Below are 17,355 nucleotides of genomic sequence, written 5' to 3' on the forward strand. Positions count from 1 at the left end.
TGGTTTGAGGAGAGTCTACGGGAAGGGTTCATGGGGCAGGCTCATCTTCCCTAGGTGGACGCACTGAGGCAGGGCCCAACTATGGTTGGAGTAACAGGCAGTCCTGATACTGGTTTGGAAGAACTGGTTGGTGTGGTCTTCTTCCTTCAAGATCTCTCTTAAGGAGGTCGGAACTTTTTGGGAGGCGAGGCAGGACATCCCATTGCTTCATTGGGAAGCCCGCCCAGCCCTAGCAGTAAAGAGGACAGGACACAACCCTGGGGTACATGTTTATGTGAGTAATAAAATATTTACTATAACATAAATATAAAGGGAACTTCCCAGTCTACATTATTTTTTGCAATAAAGATACAAAGAGAATGCACCAAACATTGTTCCAAAAAATAATAAAAATAAAAATAATAAAATTTAAATTCAAACCATAACAGAAAGAAATGGAGAAAGGGGAAGCTCCAAACACATCCGGAAAATAAATAGAGATGGGTCAGAAATCAGGAAATCATATTAAAATATCTTTTTCGGATTAGTCGGGTGTACAAAATCCTTTAGATGGGGAGGGAGGACAACCCAGAAAACCAAAAATAAAAACCAAGCACAAAATGTTTCTTTTCCCCACCAGTGTGTACATATCTCACATATTTACATGGTTCCCACCTCACCCCAAACTTGGGGAAATTCTCTCCCGACCTCCCACAGTTTCCCACATCCCCGGGGAGGTGAGGGGGGTTCTAGAGAGGAGCAGGGGAAAGCTGCAGGGAATCAGACAGAAGGTTCTCAGGGAACGGCTTATTTCTAAAGCTGGTTAAAAAATATCTCCAACTTTTCCAAGTTTCGTTCATTACGGCCAGCAGGGCAGGGCCCCGTGGCACGGTGGTGAGCCTGCAACTGGGCAGAAGCCCTTTCCCATCGGGGTGTGAGTGGGAGCGCAGAACCCTCCTGTGAGGCCAGGAACCGGCTCGGATAAAACGAAACGAAAAATGAACACTCGAATTTTTTTTGTTAGTTTTTTTTGTTTTGTTTTCTTTTTTTTTTTTTTGTTTTGCTTTTTTGTTGGTGGGGGGAAGGCAGGGGAGGATAAAGGGAAAATAAATTAGGCTAGATTAAAGCTTTGGCTATTTCCTGCTTTTATACACAGACGCGGCTCTCGCGGCCTCCCCTCGGGGCCCCGATAAATACAGTATACAGCGATTTAAATTAAGGGCGCGGGCAGAGTTAGAAGGACCTCAGGAGCCGAGAGGCTCCACGAATAAATAAAAACTGTAAAAAAACCAAGCCCGGAGAAAGGGAAAGGGGGATGGGGCGCATCCTAATGGGAAAGAAGAGGCGCGGAGCGGATAAAGTGACAGCCCCCACCCTTGACCTGCAGGCTCGGGAGTCCGCGCGCTGGGGAGACGGGATGGGGAACTCTCCTCTCTTCGTCCTCTCCCCCGGGGAATCCCTAACCCCGCACCGCGTTACCTGTCGCTGAGGGAGACCGCTGCCGGGATCCGGCCCCGAACAGCTCGGGGGGCAGGGGCGGGGGTCGTCGTGGGGATAGGGGGAGGGAGCAGGCGGCGGGCAGGACGCCCAGGGTGAGTTGGCGCGTTCCGGATCTTCGCTTCTCTCCCAGGCCTCAGGCAACACAGCCCGTAGGGCGTCTTTGCCGCACGCCGGAGAAGATCGTCCGGGTGTTTGGTTTTGTTCGAAAGTTTCTGGGCTTTTTGTAAAATCCAAAGCAACCGAACAAAAAGAGTCCAGGCCGCGCGGGCGGACCGTGCGCCCGCGCCTCGCCGTGCGGCGGCGGGGGCCCAGCCCGCTGGGTCACTGCACCGAGCCGGGCAGTGTGTGGTGGTGATGGTGGTGGAGCGCGGCCGGCGGGGGCGGCGGGGGCGCAGAGGGCGGCGAGGCGCCGCCCCCGCCTGGCCCCAGCTCCCCCGGAGCATATACGTCGTCCATGGGTGGGTGGCCCGCGCCGGCCGCCGGGGTCATGCGCTTCTCCTTCTGCCGCCGGTTGCAGAACCAGACGCGCACCACCTCCTTCTCCAGTTGCAGGCTGTCGGCCAGGCCCGTGATCTCGTGCGCCGAGGGCTTTGGGCACTTGAGGAAGTGGCTCTCGAGCGCGCCTTTGACCCCCACCTCAATGGACGTGCGCTTCTTGCGCTTGCGGCCCTGCGCCGCAATCTTGTCCAGGTTGGTGGGGCTGCCGCTGGACGAGTCGGTCTCCTCCAGCCACTTGTTGAGCAGTGGCTTGAGCTTGCACATGTTCTTGAAGCTCAGCTGCAGAGCCTCGAAGCGGCAGATGGTGGTCTGCGAGAACACGTTACCATACAGCGTGCCCAGCGCCAGTCCCACGTCGGCTTGCGTGAAACCCAGCTTGATGCGCCGCTGTTTGAACTGCTTGGCGAACTGCTCCAGGTCATCCGAGCTGGGAGCATCCTCGTCCGAGTGCTCGCCCACCGACGAGCCGCCGCCGCCGGCGCCCGGGTGCAGGTGCGCCGCCGCCGCGTGCAGGCCGCCCGCGTGAGCATGTCCGTGTGCGTGTCCGTGGGCGCCCAGGTGCGGCGGTGGCGACGGCTCCAGCTGTGCCTCGTGGCCGTCCTCGTGCAGCGCGTGGTGCAGGCCCGGCCCCGCGCCGCCGCCGCCGGCCGCCAGCATCCCGGCCAGGCCGCCGCCGCCGCCCCCTGGGTAGGCCGCCTGCGCGTACAGCCCAAGAGGCTGGGGCTGGTGGCCCCCGCCGGCCCCAGGTGACGGTGACATAGCTGGGCCCAAGTGGTGCGCCGTGCTGCCCTGTGCCCAAGCCGCACCCGCGTGGGCCGCCCCCTGGTGCACCAGGCGCGCGTGGAAACCGCCGCCGCCGCCGCTGCCGTCGTCGGCTCGGCCGGTACCGCCGCCGCCTGCCTTGCCGTGTTCCAGGTGCGGGCCGCCGGCCCAGTCGCCGCCGCCTCCACCTCCCGTAGGGAGCCACTGGGGGTGCGCTAGGCCCACGGGGTGGCCCGCGCCCGCGCCCAGCCACTCGTGGTGCATCAGCTTCTGCACTTCGCGGTACGCGGCCCCTGCATGCAGCCTTTCGGCAGCCGCTGCTGCTGCCGCTGCCGCGGCGGCGTCCGGATGCATGAGCGGCCCCGTGCCCCCGGCTCCACCGCCTGGGCCCCGCGGCAGGTACTGCGCGGTGGTGGCCATGCCGCCCGCGCCCCGCACCCTGCGCCGCGCCGCCGCCGCCGCTCCGCTCCGTCTGCGGGCCCCACCGCCGAGCTCCGCCGGCTTAAAGCCCCGACCCGCTCGGTGCTCCGGAGCCCCACCCCACCCGCCGCCCATTGGCTGCCTGCGGAGCCGCCTCCCGCCCCCCGGGCCTGGCCCCCGCCCCCCGCGCCCGCCTGCCGCCCGGCCCGGCCGCCCGGAGCTCGCCATTGGGCCTCGCTATCGGGGTCCCGCGCGCCGGCCGTGCTGATTGGCCGCTGGGGCTTCATTCACGGCCCCCCTACCATCCGCATACACATTCACGCCCCGGGGGCGCGGCCGCCACGTGGGGAGTGGCGCGGGGGTGGCACTGGGACCGCACCCCCTCTAGTCCTGGCTGCGTGGGCCCAGCTTTCCCCCTGCGCTGGAGACTCCGAGCCCGGCCGGTCCCACCTTCCACGAGAGCTGCATTCCTTGCCGCATTCCACCGGGGCGATGGGGACTGCGGGCTCCGGGAGGCGCTCGGGCTCCGAGCAGCGACTCAGCCCCCCACTCTTCCCACTGCATTGCCGCGGCCGCCGGGCCAGGATTCCCGCGAGCGCCAGGCTGCGCGGGTTCCAGGCGCGGTACCGGCGCTGCTGCTCACTTCTCCCGCCTCGTCTCCCGCGGCTTCCAGCTCGCACCGAGCGGTCTTCTGTGCGCCTGTTGGCCCCATCTCGGTTTCCCCTTTTTTCCTTCTAGACCCCGCGTCACAACTGCGCAGACCGCTTCGGTCCTGAAAGCGCTTTGGGCGTGGGGCAGAGTTGGACCCTCTCTGGCTTCCCGCTTCGCGTGGACATCTCTTCCATCTCCCGGGAGCTGAGGCCAGGAGTACTGCGTGATCGGCTCCACGCTGGTATAGCGGGCAGGCACCGCTTCGATGCCGAGACGCCGGATCCTTAACCCGGCAGAGTTCCAGGATTCCGGAATGAGATGACCTCGAGGCGGAGACTGTGGCTCAGGGGATTGCACCACTAGTTGAGGTGATGGACACCGGACTGCAGTAGTCTGCTTGCTCCTTCTCCCAGCTCGAATGGATTATTGGCGTTGGTCATGGCAGGGGTCAGCCTGGGAGAAACTTCCTATAGCAGAGAATCTGATGAACTCAGGGAAGGGCACTTCAGGGTGTGCAGACCAGGAGCTGTCCAGCCTGGCGTGGAGCTCTGGGGCTGGCATTTCCCTGGGCTTGCCTGGGGTTATTGAAAAGGGAACTGAGACCTAAGTCCTTGTTGGAAATGCGGTCAGTGGAATTCGGCCACCGCCTCATTCTGCAGCTCTGGAGGGCTCCCTGAAGGATGCTAGTTGCAGTAGAGCTCTACTCTAAGCTTACCCTCTCACCCCACACCCAGCCCCATGCTGTATGGCCACAGCCGTGGCCTCCACCTCTCATGAAGATTTCGGTCCCAGGAAGTCTTCCATTCTTCCTGTTCTGTATTTGCTCTCGCCTCAGATGAATTCACAGATTCCAAAGCCGACAGGTTCCTGATCTCAGGACCGAGGTGGGGGTGAGGTGAGTCACTTCTGTGCAGGGAAGCCTCAGATTGGGAACAGAGGTGATGGGGGGTCAGGTGGCAGCTGCTGCAAGCATGGATCCAAAGGGGGCTGGGACAGAGTTGATAGTTACATTGGTTATCCTGGGCACAGACTGTGCTCATCTGGCCCCGAAATGTCCCAAGTATAGCTTTTGGCTAGCAGCCAAGGAAAGGGTGGGATCAGGGAGGGTCCTTGGCCATTGACCAGGGCCTGGGAAGGCTCTTTTGAGTCCATCCTAACTTCAGGAGCTTCTTTGGATCCCTGTGTCTCAACCCAGCCAGGGATGCTGGGCCTTCCTGGACTGTAGCCCAAGAAGAGGTCACCTTGAAGCAGCCTAGATCCTTCTTGTCCATTTGTCTCCTTGGACCTGTCCCAGACCTAGGAGGTCAGACCAAGGCTGAAAGTCCTGCAGTGAAGTCTTCTTTCATTACAGTCCTAACCAGGCCTGTGTCACGCTGAACCTTAGGCTTCCAGCCTGGTGTAGCCACTGTCTTCATGGGTAAGAGTAGTTCTGGTCCATTCTTTCTGGTCTTGAGTTTCCTTCTTGTAAACTGGGAATAACAGTACCACAAACAGCCCACCTGTCTTATTAAGATAAGCAGATAGAGGTAGACAATGAGAGTAAAAATCTTTCAGAAAGGGCTTTTACTGTGGTCATTCCTATTGTTGTTGGGTCCAGTGAATGGGCAAGTAACTCATATCTCTAAATCTCAGTTTTCTCATCTGTAGAGTGGGGTTATTGAGGTTTGGATCAATTGACCTCTCATGCCCTTCCAGTTTTTGATGGCCTCATATAAATATGTCTATTGGAGAATAGAAAATGTTCAGTGTTGTGTGATAGCTCAATTTTGGAGTTGCCTCTAAAACTTGCAGAATGATTACTAATGCTTTCCAAAGTGCTTTTACATTCATCCTTTTACCTGTACCTCTTAGCTCTATAACAGAATGCTGAGATTATTGTCCTCAGTGCATAGATTAGGGAAATGAGACTTTCCCAGGATTCAGAACATGTGTGTTCCCCCTCATTCTCCCTGTTGTGTGGCATGGGGGAGGGTTCATTTTGGCCATCAAGGCAAAGAGAGGCCATAGTTCTATCTCTGGCAGCTCTTGAGGGCAGACCAGCTCTGGTTGGTATACAGGGAGCTATATTAGTAGGTATGTGCTGGATAGAGGGATATCTGCAGTAACCAAAATCAAAACCAAACCAAAATAAGCCAGAGCAGTAACCAGACTCATGATTATCAACTTGTCCCCCAGAAATCCTATTTCCTCATAGAAGCCTGTGACATTTTGTGGGTTACTTTGCATCTTAGAGCCTTCATTTCTCCACCTTAAAATGGGCACATTAATGCCCATGTCTCAGGATTGCTCTCAGGTCCTGAGGGTGTAATAAAGCATGTAATTTAGGTGTCTTTGACATGTTAGACACTGGCCTGGGGTGAGTAGCACTGAGAAGCAGGAAAAGGTTATCCATTTGGGAAATTTATATTCTCTATAATGTTATGGGCTCTTCAGTCATAATTTTCTTGGGAGTTAAATTCCTCCCAGAAAGTCTTAGCATCCTTCTCACTCTTCTTGTTGGCACAATGGGTGACATGAATACTGGCAGATATCTGCACCGGAACAGCCCCTCTCTGCAGGAGCACTGCCTTCACAGATCCTGGGGAGACTCTCCTCAGCCACAGGTGTGTACACAGAGGTTGGATACCCATCTGACCCATGCAGACACAGGCCTGCCAACAACTGTACATTTACACACACACACACACACACACACACATTTGCATGCAAACACATGCAAATGTGTGCTCTCACACAGGGACAGACATACTGATTCACAATAGGAACACATGGGCTTGCATCATTAGGCTGAATATTCAGTTATACAAAGCAACACCTAATGACAAATATAGTCATATGTCTAAAAAGGGTAAACACAACTTTCATATAGGTTGAAAGAGGCCTAACTAGGCCTTCCTTCACTAACACTGAGCTACACGAGACCTGGAGGTCCATTGGGTCACAAGCGTGAGACACTCGACTGGAATAGCACATTATTTACACAAATAGGTACACTTTTGTATTCACACGTTAGTGCACAGATCTGGCCATGCACACTCTCCCATCTAGATGCACAGATATGAAGAGGTGCACCCCCGCACATCCTGGAGAAACACAGATTCGCACATCTGAACCCTGAAGAAACCAACAAATCTGCAAAAGGGATTAGAATGGAAGGGGCCGTGTTCACCCGAGTTTGCACCCCATGCACTTGGTAGCAATGCTGGTCCTGAGGAGACAGGGAAGCCCTTTCTTTTATTTTTTTCCCCACTTTCCTTCTTGTCTGTGGAAGGCAGTTCCCAGCCAGGCCTCTGCTGATCTCAGGCTCCTAGGCCCCACTTCCCAGCAGGGACTCCTCCTGCCCAACCCGCCCCCAGGCAGGAGCTCTGCAGCCTTCCCAGAGCCAGGCAGCTTCCTCCAGGCTCTGGAGTGTGACCGAGCGCCTGCTCATTTGACACAGGTCACCGAGCCTCCAGCAGATGGGGCCCTCACTGTGGGGGGTCTCTGAGCCTGAGAGTGGTGGGGGGTAGAGATGGGGGAAGCTCTGCAGGAAACAGCAACAGCTACACAAGCTTCAGCCGGGTGCACACTGTCTGCAAAGCCCAAGGTTACAGACACAGACCTCCTTCTGGGAGACACAGACCGCCCCTCTAGAATGCAAGCACAATCACAAGGCATCTACCTTTGGCACTCTGGAGGCCACGTGTGCACTGTAATATTTGTCCCAGACCGAGGTAGGCAGTCTCCACAATGGCACGGCAGGCACAGGTTTGGTGAGAAGAGGAAACAGCTGTATCTAGTTGCTTTCACCCTTGATCTGTGATCTCCTCTGTCCTCTAATATCTTTTCCATCAGTCTGTCAGTTGGTCAGGAGTCCAGGAAGTACAGAGAGCAGCTGTAGCCACGGACCCAGGGCCTTCACAGTGCTGGGGAAGCTAGGCTCTAGGACACTACCTGGAGGAGTTTTTTTTTTTTTTTTTTGGTACCGGGTATGGAATTCACACTTGCAAGGCAGGCGCTTATGCTGCTGAGCTAAATCCCCAGCCCCCTGGAGGAGTTTTTTGTAAGCAAGGAATGGTGGGGAGAGGTAAAGAGAGGAGACAGGGCTCATGGGCTGTAGGTGATTTGAGGATGTCCATCTGCGTGCATGATGGGCTTTGAGCTTTTGTCTGAGGCTGGCTGGACTCGGGCAGCGTTCACAGCCCACTTCCTTTCCCTCTGCTAGCCTTCTGCTCTAGATCCTACATTTTCAGAAGGCTTGGATTGGGAGACAAGGGTCCCTGGTTTCATCTGGGCTGTAATTGAGTGAAGCCCGTGGATAATCGTGGGCCAGTATTAGTCTCCTAATCTCTGTGACCCACAGCCTCTTCATCTCTAAACTGGACATGCTGGTCTGTATTGGGGTGCTTGAGAAGGCTGGACAAAATCTCTGCCCAGATGGAAGCTTGGGGAGAAAGTGTGATTTGGTTTTCTCTCTGGCTGGATGAGTAAGCAGAACCTGTCTGCCTCCCTGGCAGTTCTTGTTGAAGGGTGTCAGGAATGACCACACCCACTGGGGCTTGCGGCTGTGCTTGTTCTGGGCTGGAATGTGGTTTTGACTAGAAGAGTCTGGCAGGGTCTGGCTGCCACAGATTTCTCATCTTGGGAGTGGGAGCACGGAGGTCATCCTGTTCATCTTCTGCCTTGGTGCAGGTGGGTCTGGTAGACAGAGGTTAGTGCGGGTCACTCTCCAGAAGCTGTCCCTATATGGGCTGACCATTGTTTAAAGTTCTACCCTAGCTCTTTCCTCCAAACTCAGTTTCCCCGAATATCTGGTACCTCTTTTATCCTTCCTGTGTCCTCTAGAGCCCAGGACTGAGGACATTGATGGCATGGGGGAATTGCCACCTTTGGCAGGAAAAAGAAGCAGCCTCACCTATTTGACACCAGGTTTCCTGTCTCAGTCTTTGAAGGGGAGGGGAAATGGAAGGTGAAGTATTTCTTTGGGGTGAATTATTCTTTGCACCCGGTCTCCCCAGCCCCTGGTCTATGGGTGGAAGTGGGAGGTCCTCCCTTTGTATCAGTAGACTATACAAATTAGGAATGGTCAATTGCTCTTGAAATTTACTTTCATTTTTAGCAGAATGGAAACCTCTGAGCGCGTGTTAATGCCTACAATCCAGTTATACAGAACACGCCGTCTGCAGATCAGTAAATCATTAGTAGGGATTAATCACCCTGAAAGGCTGGGGCTGGGTTTTGGTTTCTTTCTTTCTTTTTTTAAAAACACACTTTTATCTGGATGGCTGTAAAATTCACCACAGACTGGGGTGGGAGGAGAGAGAGATAAGTCCTCATTGCCGTACCCTTGTTAAAAGAGTAAGGGGCCTTTTGGGGGTCTGGGGTTGACTGTGGCCCAGTTGAGAGTTGGAAGTAGGAGCAGCTTGGGTGGTGTGGAAGAGAGGGAGGCTGTTGCTTTTCGTTTGTGTGCATTACAGTGTTTACGACAATGTGTAGGTGGCTTGGTGTGCTTGTATGTATAGTGACTATTTATTAGTGTACTAGCAGGAATTTGTGTGTTTATATTTTAGATGCCCATAAGTGTTTCTGTGCTTGGTTTATATTAGTGTGTGCGCATGAGGATTTGTAATTATGTCAGGCAGTGCTTCTGTCCATGGGTTGGTTAGAAGGCTCTCCTGTTTGGGGGATGCTGTTTTATTTTGCATGAGAGAGCACCTCATCTTTTTCAGCCTCAGGCTGGCTCTTCTTAAGGGCAAGAAGGTAGACCTGGTGGGAAGTCCTAGCGAGCACAGGGGTGGAGGTGGGGGGGTGCAGTCGTGGGGGTGGGGGTGGCTCAAGGTTTGCTTATATATGCAGGAACTGTCAGGCTCTCACTGTTAACTTCTCTGGCTACCTTTTCCTACCTAAGCCCAGAAACACCTTTTGCCTAACTATTCTAGAAGTTCCTCTTTTGCATAGTTCCGGTACACACAGCTCTAGCTTCCTGATGGGAGATATGTGGCCAGGAAGGGGAGGTTCTTTTTCCTTTTGGGCCGCTGATGCTACTATGAGGACTCTTAGGGAAGGAAGCCTTTCCTCTAGCCGGGCTGACCCAAACTGACGAATGAGACCGTTTCCCCACTCTGTGTTAACTCAGGGCCAGCCTTTGGGTCCCCCCTCTCCCTAGCTTAATGCAGCCAGCTTTGGAATAGTAACAACCTTCAATTGGGCAGAGTGCATGAGTGTATGGGGATGGGGTTTTAGGACTTCCTTTTCCCCGCTAGTCCCAGAGTGTGGCATTTGAGCTGGGATTTAGTGGGCCTTGTCCTTAAATCAACCGACTCTTTCTCTAATGTCCCTCTGCCTGTACTTAGCACAAGTCACCTGGGCATCACCTGCCCACCATCCCACAGATGGCCTTGTACATGTGCTTCATTTGTGGCTACATCATACGTCCCTCTCTCTTCCTTGAAGCAGCTGCCTGGAGTCAGGGGAGGAACAGAAGACTGCAGTTTCTTGGCTTTCAAGAGTTGGGAGGGTTGTGGGGAGACTTGATTTGGCTCAGTGCTGGCCCTCTGTGACTTTCTCAGGGATAGCAAGTGGAAGTGGCAAAAGAAGATTTAGGAATTCTATTTTCCCAGGGACCTCTCAGAATCTTTGTATATCTCTGGTGGCAGACATCTGTTTGAGCTTAGGGTAGCATCTGCTTGGGCTGGAGACAACATCTGTTTGAAGCTGGGACACCTGGCCAAGCCCAGCATATTATTTGGCCCCCGGACAGTTTCTGTCTGGGCCCAGGGCACATGTTTGAGCCTGGCACAACATCTGTCTAGGCCTGGTGCAACAGCTTCCTGGCCTAGGGGCAATGTCTGCTTGAGCTCTGGACATGTGTCTGACTTGGGATATCTGCTGGGTCTGGAACAATACCTCTCTGAGCCTGGGGATGGACTTGTCATTACAGATAAAATCACCCTCAAGTCTCAACTTTGGCTTGTGGCTAAGAACTGAGTGTCTGCAGGACTTGTGCTCTTGCTTTCCTGTATGCCAGGGAAGGGCCCTTAGGTGGAGTTCCCCAGTTTACCTTTAACTGTAGGCCCGTGATCCTATTTGCTATGGAGACCTCAGAGAATGGCCAAAGCCTATGGCCTAGTGGCTCCAGGAAACCAAAGTTATAGGAAGTGATCGGTGACTATAAATGACTGGTCTGGGTGATTCTCTGTTCCTCCTGCCCTTCATCCAGATTGCCAACCCAGGTTGGACTGTTGCTGTAAAGATACAACTTCAGCATGTCCCTCAGCTCCTGAGAAGCCTTCTGTTGCTCCCCGGTGTGTACATCATCAAGTCCAAGGCCCCTGGTGATCTTGACTCTGCCTCCTTTTGAAGTGGGCAGCATCAGGCTGTGTTCCCCAAAGCACACCAGGCCCCTTCTCCTGCCTTTGTACACACAGTCCCCTCTGCTTGGGTGCTCTGTCTCTCCTGCTTCCCATCCTTCCATGCAAGCTCGAGGATCAGGGGTGCTGAGAGGATTCAGTGGCTAGACCAAGCCACAGCCTGTGACTCTGCTGCCATTGTCTCCGTTAGCATTGAGAGGCCCATGTGATTAACTCTTTGTGTGTCTGTCTTGCCTGTGGGAGTCAGGAATGAGCTTTGTTTCATTGCTGTCCTCTAGCATTCCTCACAGTTCTGGGTCTGCATTAGGCATCTATAAAGAGTGCCCATTGAATAACCATGTAGCTGTGCCCTGGGATCTTAATTCCTTCTTCTTTTTTTTTTAAAGGGGGCCAATGCAAAATCCTGTACATACTTGCTTTCAGTCCCAGAGAAGAGGCTGTATCTTATTCATACCTGAATGGTTGGCTGTAACCAAACTGGGCTGGGTAAAGGGCCCAGCAAGAACAACGGTCCATTTGGGCTCAGTTCTGCCCAACATGCTTTTTAAATTTTGATATCTGGGATCAAACTCACAACCTTGAGTTTGCCACGCAGGCACTTATGCCCCTGAGCTAAATCCTCAGCCCATTGTGTCTTGTTTTTGAGACAGGTTCTTACTATATAGTTTAGGCTGGCTTTGACCTTGTGGTGATCCTCCCACCTCAGCCTCCAGTGTGCTGAGGTCACAGATGCACACCACCATGCCCAACTGCCCCACATTCTTAATCCTCAACCATGATGAAGATGAATAGGATGGTAAGATCCCATACCTTTGCTGTGGACAAGAGCAAGGAAGAACAGTGAAGGTCAGGGGTCAACCAGGTAGCTTCTTTGTGGGCTGTGGGAACGGAAGACAATGTCCAGTAAAATGTCAGGACCTTTACCCGAAGATAGGGCAGAATAAAGGCCAGGCTTCAATGGGTCTGGAGTTGCTCAACCTGGAAGAGGGGGAAAAGCATACACTGTCATCAATATAAACACAGTGTCCAGCGTAAACTACTCTCACTGGTTGGGTCTGGCACCTGGCCAGAGTCAGACGAATACTGGTCCCCCGGAGAGGGGCCGATAGGAAGTGGCACAGAGCCTTGAGGAGGCAGCTGAGAAGTGTGTGGCCTACACCCACCTCTCGGCCTTACCCTTCCTAACTACTGTTTGCTATATCTTTACAGAATTTTCTTTCACAGACACACATTAGGAAGAGCTATGTACAGTGTTTATTATGTGCAGGTGCTGGGTTTACACGTTGTACCCACATGCAAACATCAGGTTAGGTTAAACTAATATACCAGCTTTACAGCTGACAAAATTAAGGGTCAGAGAGTTGAATAAATTAGACAAAATTACACAGGTTGTGATATGCATCCATCTCTATGGATGTATTAGGTGTAGATATAAAGACAGATACAACATTTTTGTTTTGTTTTGTTTTGTTTTTTTCAGGGCAGAGTCTCACTATGTAGTTCAGGCTGGTCTTGAACTTATTAAATAGCCCAGGCTGGCCCTGAACTCATAGTGGTTTTCCTGCCTCAGCCTCTGGAGTGCTGGGATCCCAAATGTATGTCACCGTGTGTGGCTAGAGATAAAACTTTTTTGATGGAAGATGTAAGCACAAAATATATGATATTTTTAAACTTGTCTTTTAAAATTAATAATGTGTTTTGGATGTCTATCCATCTGCTTTAAAAAATACATCTTGTCTGTCTGCCTCATCCTGTCAGTTGCGGTATGGTATAGCAGTCTGTCGTGTCCATGTACTGTAATTGATGTAGCGAGCCCATCACTAGTGGACACTTAGATTACAGCTTCTGTCTCGGAGTGTCTGTTGGGTTGGTCTGGGGCCCAGGGAGGGAATAAGCACTGGTTTAGGGAGCAGAGTTCAGACTAAGCCATGGATGTTTTAGCACTTGTCACAGAGTGAGCTTCCTGACCTAGGAGCAGTGTAAGTTAAAGGGAGAACAGCTGATTTTTAGTTTGGGATCATCCTCTCAGGAATGCACAGGAGAATTTTTGTATTGGACAGTGGTTTGGGGGAGGGTCAAAGGTAGATGTAAGGTTTAGTGAAAGGAGCACAGGTCTCACAGTCAGGAAGCTTGTGCTAAGCCCCTGCTGTAGTTCTTAGCTAACTTCCCAGAGCCTCAGTTTCTCCATCTGTGCAATGGAAATTGAGTACTACAATAGTTCAGATCATGGCCTTGGAGCTGGGCAGCCCTGATTTTGTGAATATACTTGGCTTCTTGCCAACTTTATGACCACAGGCCATTTGTTTAAGCTTGTCTAAGCTTTAGCCAGGAGTGCAAATACTTGGTTCTTGATCACCTAATATTTTTTTTTTTTTTTTTTTGTCTTTTTCATTTTTATATTTTTGATCACCTGTTTTGGGCCAGGCGTTGGGAGTATAACAATGAAAAAAACAGCCATGGCTCCTGGGGACATACTTTCTAGAGGAAAATCAGACAAATAAACACATTCACAAGCAAGAGTTATAGGGTGGTACAGTAGAGTTGCTGGTGGCTGAGAAAGGCCCCTCTAATGATGTGACCTTCCAGGGGAGACTTGCAGGACAGGAAGGGACAGTCATGCAGTGAGTGTTTCTGGCTGAGAAGTCAGCAGGGGTGTTAAAAGGTCCTGATACGCCCAAGGATTAGGAGGAAGCCGGTGTCGCTGAGTGGAGTCCTGAAAGAGAGAGGATGAGGATCCTTGAGGAGGTGAGATCAGATCTAGCAGCCCGTCACAGAATGTGGCCAGGAGCCTGATATCCTGATAAAGGTAAATTCCTTCTGAAGATTGTCCTGTGGATCACAGCAGATGCTGAGATAAGGTTTGAATGTAGGGTGTGGATAGGTGAGACAGGGAAGGGAGGAAGCCAGTAGAGGGAGCTTCTCTGAGCAAGTTGCTAGTGACCACTGAGGATCCCTGAGCACCGTGTGGAGCACACACTTGAAAGTTGTCCCACTGGATAGAGGAGTCATTTACATGAGCTGGGTCATTTATTTACCCATGTATTTTGGGGACGAGGGTTAGTGCTCCAGCACTTTGGACCTGCCTTGGGAGGGGAGAGCAGCCTCCTGGAGACCAGAGGAAGCCCTCAGGCCAAGCCTCAGCTGCAGGCAATTGTAAGTCAGGCTGAAGTGCACTGGAATGGTAGGGCCTGGAGGGATGGGGGTGCAACACCAGCCCTAACTGAAAACTTTCCGTATTAAAGATACCCAGGGGGCTGGGGATTTAGCTCAGCGGCATAAGCGCCTGCCTTGCAAGCAGACAGTCATGAGTTCTATCCCTGGTACCGATAAAAAGGAAAAAGACAAAAACACACACACACACACACACACACACACAACAAGATACCCAGTAAATGATGGCAATGAGTACTATTATTATTATCAATGTTAGTTATGCTAATGTTGTTGTTGTGAGAGTTCATTAAATCAGATGATAGTAACAATAATGCCTACAGATTGGATGCTTTACACCAGGACCATTCGGAGCCCTTTACATGCTAAGGGTGTAGTAGCTAGTATGTAAGAGAGTGCTTGGCATATAGTAGGTAATCAATAAATGGTGGTTGATGCTTCCAACTTGAAAGTGCTAGGGTCTCAGATGGTGAATCTGAGATTGTTCCATGGATTTCCAGGTGCCCAGGGCCCTTGTCCCAAACCTGAGCTACTGGCAGCCTCCCTGGTGCTGGAGATGCTGACTCAGCAGCAAGAGATGCAAATTTCTACCTGGTTTGCATACGATTTACACATATTTATTTATGAGTATCTTTGATGAATGGCAAAGTGGCTCTGTGATTTTACTGCCAGGCCAAGGGCCCTACAGAGGTCATGGCTGGTAGGGACATGGCTGAACGGTGGGCATGTGTTTGAGGTGTCCAGAGGGGTGACAGTGCCTGCTTGGGTAGGTGGTTGGTACACTGGACACTGGGCTTCTGGGGTGGGATTTGAGCAGCTGGTATGAGTGGGACTTTCTGGGTGCAGATGGCAGGGTCAGGACTAGAAGCACTGGGGTGAATGGCCTGTAGGTACCCACAGCCCTAGAAAAGCCAAGGTGACAGCCAGGCTTTCTAGGGAGTAGTTCCAACCCAGGGAACCAGGCCAGTCTCTGGGCTCCATGGTGGGGCATCGTGCTGAGAAGGGCTTCCAGTGTCAGGGAGGGCTTTTCCTAGGAGTGCCCTCCTGTGGCACTGCCCAGGATCAGAATACTCTGCTGAGATGCTCGGAGGAGGGGAGTGCTGTGTGCAGTCAGGGCCCGGGACTGGAACTGGGAAAATCTGCCAGTCAGGAGGAATTCTCTGTGTGCACTGGCAGTGCCCAACCCTGTGCCTGGCAGTGTGGGGAAGATTAGTCTCAGCGTGCAAGCTGGCAAGGGAGCTGGTGAGATAAGGAGGGAAGGGCAGGCCCAACCTTGATCAAGGACTGCTAGCCTGGCACAGTGTGATACTTAGATCCATTATCTGCTTAGATCCTCACAGGAGACCATGGAGATAGTGGCTGTCCTATCTCCTCACTGTAGAGGAGGAAGCAGAGACTCAGAGAGCCACAGGAGCTTGTCCAGGGTCACACAGCAGCCCAGATGGGCACCCAGCTCTATCTCCTTTAGGAGCTCAAGTGTATAGGCAGTGAGTTGTGTTTCAGCTAGAGGTTACATGAGGATAATACCCCTTCTTTTGGCTGTTTAGGTGAAATGAGCTCAACTGTGTGGAGAATTTAGCATAGTGGCTGGCACACAAGTGCTCAGCAAAAGCATTCTTTTTTGGTAATGGTGAGGCAAGGATTGTTAAATCCTGGTCCACTGAACTCAGGAGTTTGCACTGAGCTACGATTCTTTGCAAAGCTGGGTGGGATGATAGGAGGTTGTGGACAGGGCACGACCTCCTGCATGGGCTGAGTGAATCTTGTCATGCATGGACACTGTTGGCCATTAGCATCCTAGGGTAGGGCCACTTGCTAGATCAGAGCTGTTGTAGCTCAAGACCTATCTCTGGGTGGGAGGGAGACTCTGAGGTCCTGGGTAGGAAGGGAATCCTGAGGTTGTGTAACCAGGATTGTCTGAGTGTGTGTGTGTGTGTGTGTGTGTGTGTGTGTGTGTCTGTGTATGCATGTGTACACGTGTATATGTATATGTGTGTGTAGACTTCCTTTATGGAGAAGAAGAAATAACTTTGGGACAGGGAAGCCTAGCAGCAGGCAGTGGTTGTGAACCTAATTATTAGTTCAAGCTGCAGAGATCTGAATCAAGTGAGGTCGTGAACAATGTGAAGATGTATGGGAGAGTCACTCTTGGCAGAGGGAACAGCCAGTGCAAAGTCCCTGGAGTGGAAATGAGTTTAATATGTTTGTCTTCCACAGTAGCTATGGAGGCAATATCGATGCCTATCCTCTGGTGTTTGAACTAGAAAAAGCTAAGAGCAGGACTACTCACTCATTCAGTAGATATTTAGTGCTTACTCTGGGCCGGGCGCCATCTTCGTATTGGTAGCTAACACTTGGTTCAACTGTTTCTAAGTGCTTCCCATACATTACTTCATTTAGTCCCATGATGAGTTGAAGTCTGGGAGACAGTCTCCCTGATCCCTGCAGACTCTTCCCATCTGCCAGCTATGCTAGGCATGTGATTTCTGTCACCCAAAATGCCCAGAATCTTCACAAAGGGTCAGGTGGGATAGTTTCACTCCAGGGTTTTCTTGCTCTGGAAACCTGCAGAGGACTAGGGAGGGTGGGTGCCTCAGATTTGCCTCTCACTGGGGACCTCCATCCTTCCTGTGCCTCTCTGCAACTCTGCTCATGACCAGGGCCCTCCAGCCCTTCTACATAGCTCAAGTCTTGCCCTTTGGCTGTGCTCCAGGAGCCAGGTTCTTGGCAGGGAGAAAGAAGGCCTCATACCTGCTTTCTGATGAGATATCCTGACATACTCTCCTGGCTTCACTAACTGTGTTCAAGTCAGTGGAGTTGATATGTCCTGCACTCCGCTCACTGTCTTTCTGTAAGATTGACAGCTCACAGAGCTCTGGCCAGGGTGGGCTTCGCAATTCCTGCCTGCCCCAGTCTGGGTCTTTCCCCATCTCCTGGAGGAAAAGGGGCAGAGAATAGTGAACAGAAATTTGCTAACAATGCAGAGACCAAGGAAAGAGCCTAACACTTCCGTCTGTCTTTAGTA

General features: G+C 52.3%; 1 protein-coding gene and 1 long non-coding RNA gene across 4 annotated transcripts in view; one reads left to right on the forward strand and one right to left on the reverse strand.

Annotated features, from left to right (window-relative positions):
* Positions 1 to 252: 252 nt before the first annotated feature.
* Pou3f1 (POU class 3 homeobox 1) lies at positions 253 to 3,235 on the reverse strand. Its single transcript, XM_063236114.1, has one exon. It carries the CDS (start codon positions 3,157 to 3,159, stop codon positions 1,801 to 1,803), a length of 1,359 nt encoding a protein of 452 aa, XP_063092184.1. The 5' UTR covers positions 3,160 to 3,235; the 3' UTR covers positions 253 to 1,800.
* Positions 3,236 to 3,356: 121 nt separating this feature from the next.
* The window catches only part of LOC106025373 (uncharacterized), a 93,543-nt gene continuing 79,544 nt past the window's right edge, over positions 3,357 to 17,355 (forward strand). For 2 of the 3 annotated variants that reach the window (XR_010043102.1, XR_001198977.3), the window contains exon 1: positions 3,357 to 4,705. This is a non-coding gene — a long non-coding RNA (uncharacterized LOC106025373). The remainder of the gene's footprint in view (positions 4,706 to 17,355) is intronic. The other variant, XR_010043103.1, reaches the window with a different exon arrangement.

The sequence above is a fragment of the Cavia porcellus genome, unplaced genomic scaffold (assembly GCF_034190915.1).
Source record: "Cavia porcellus strain 051 isolate PalLab524CR breed Dunkin Hartley unplaced genomic scaffold, mCavPor4.1 scaffold_25, whole genome shotgun sequence".
Classification (NCBI taxonomy): domain Eukaryota; kingdom Metazoa; phylum Chordata; class Mammalia; order Rodentia; family Caviidae; genus Cavia; species Cavia porcellus.

Bases quoted from the DNA above. Each gene is read 5' to 3' on its own strand.
- Pou3f1 (XM_063236114.1), bottom strand. From the start codon at position 3,159: ATGGCCACCACCGCGCAGTACCTGCCGCGGGGCCCAGGCGGTGGAGCC.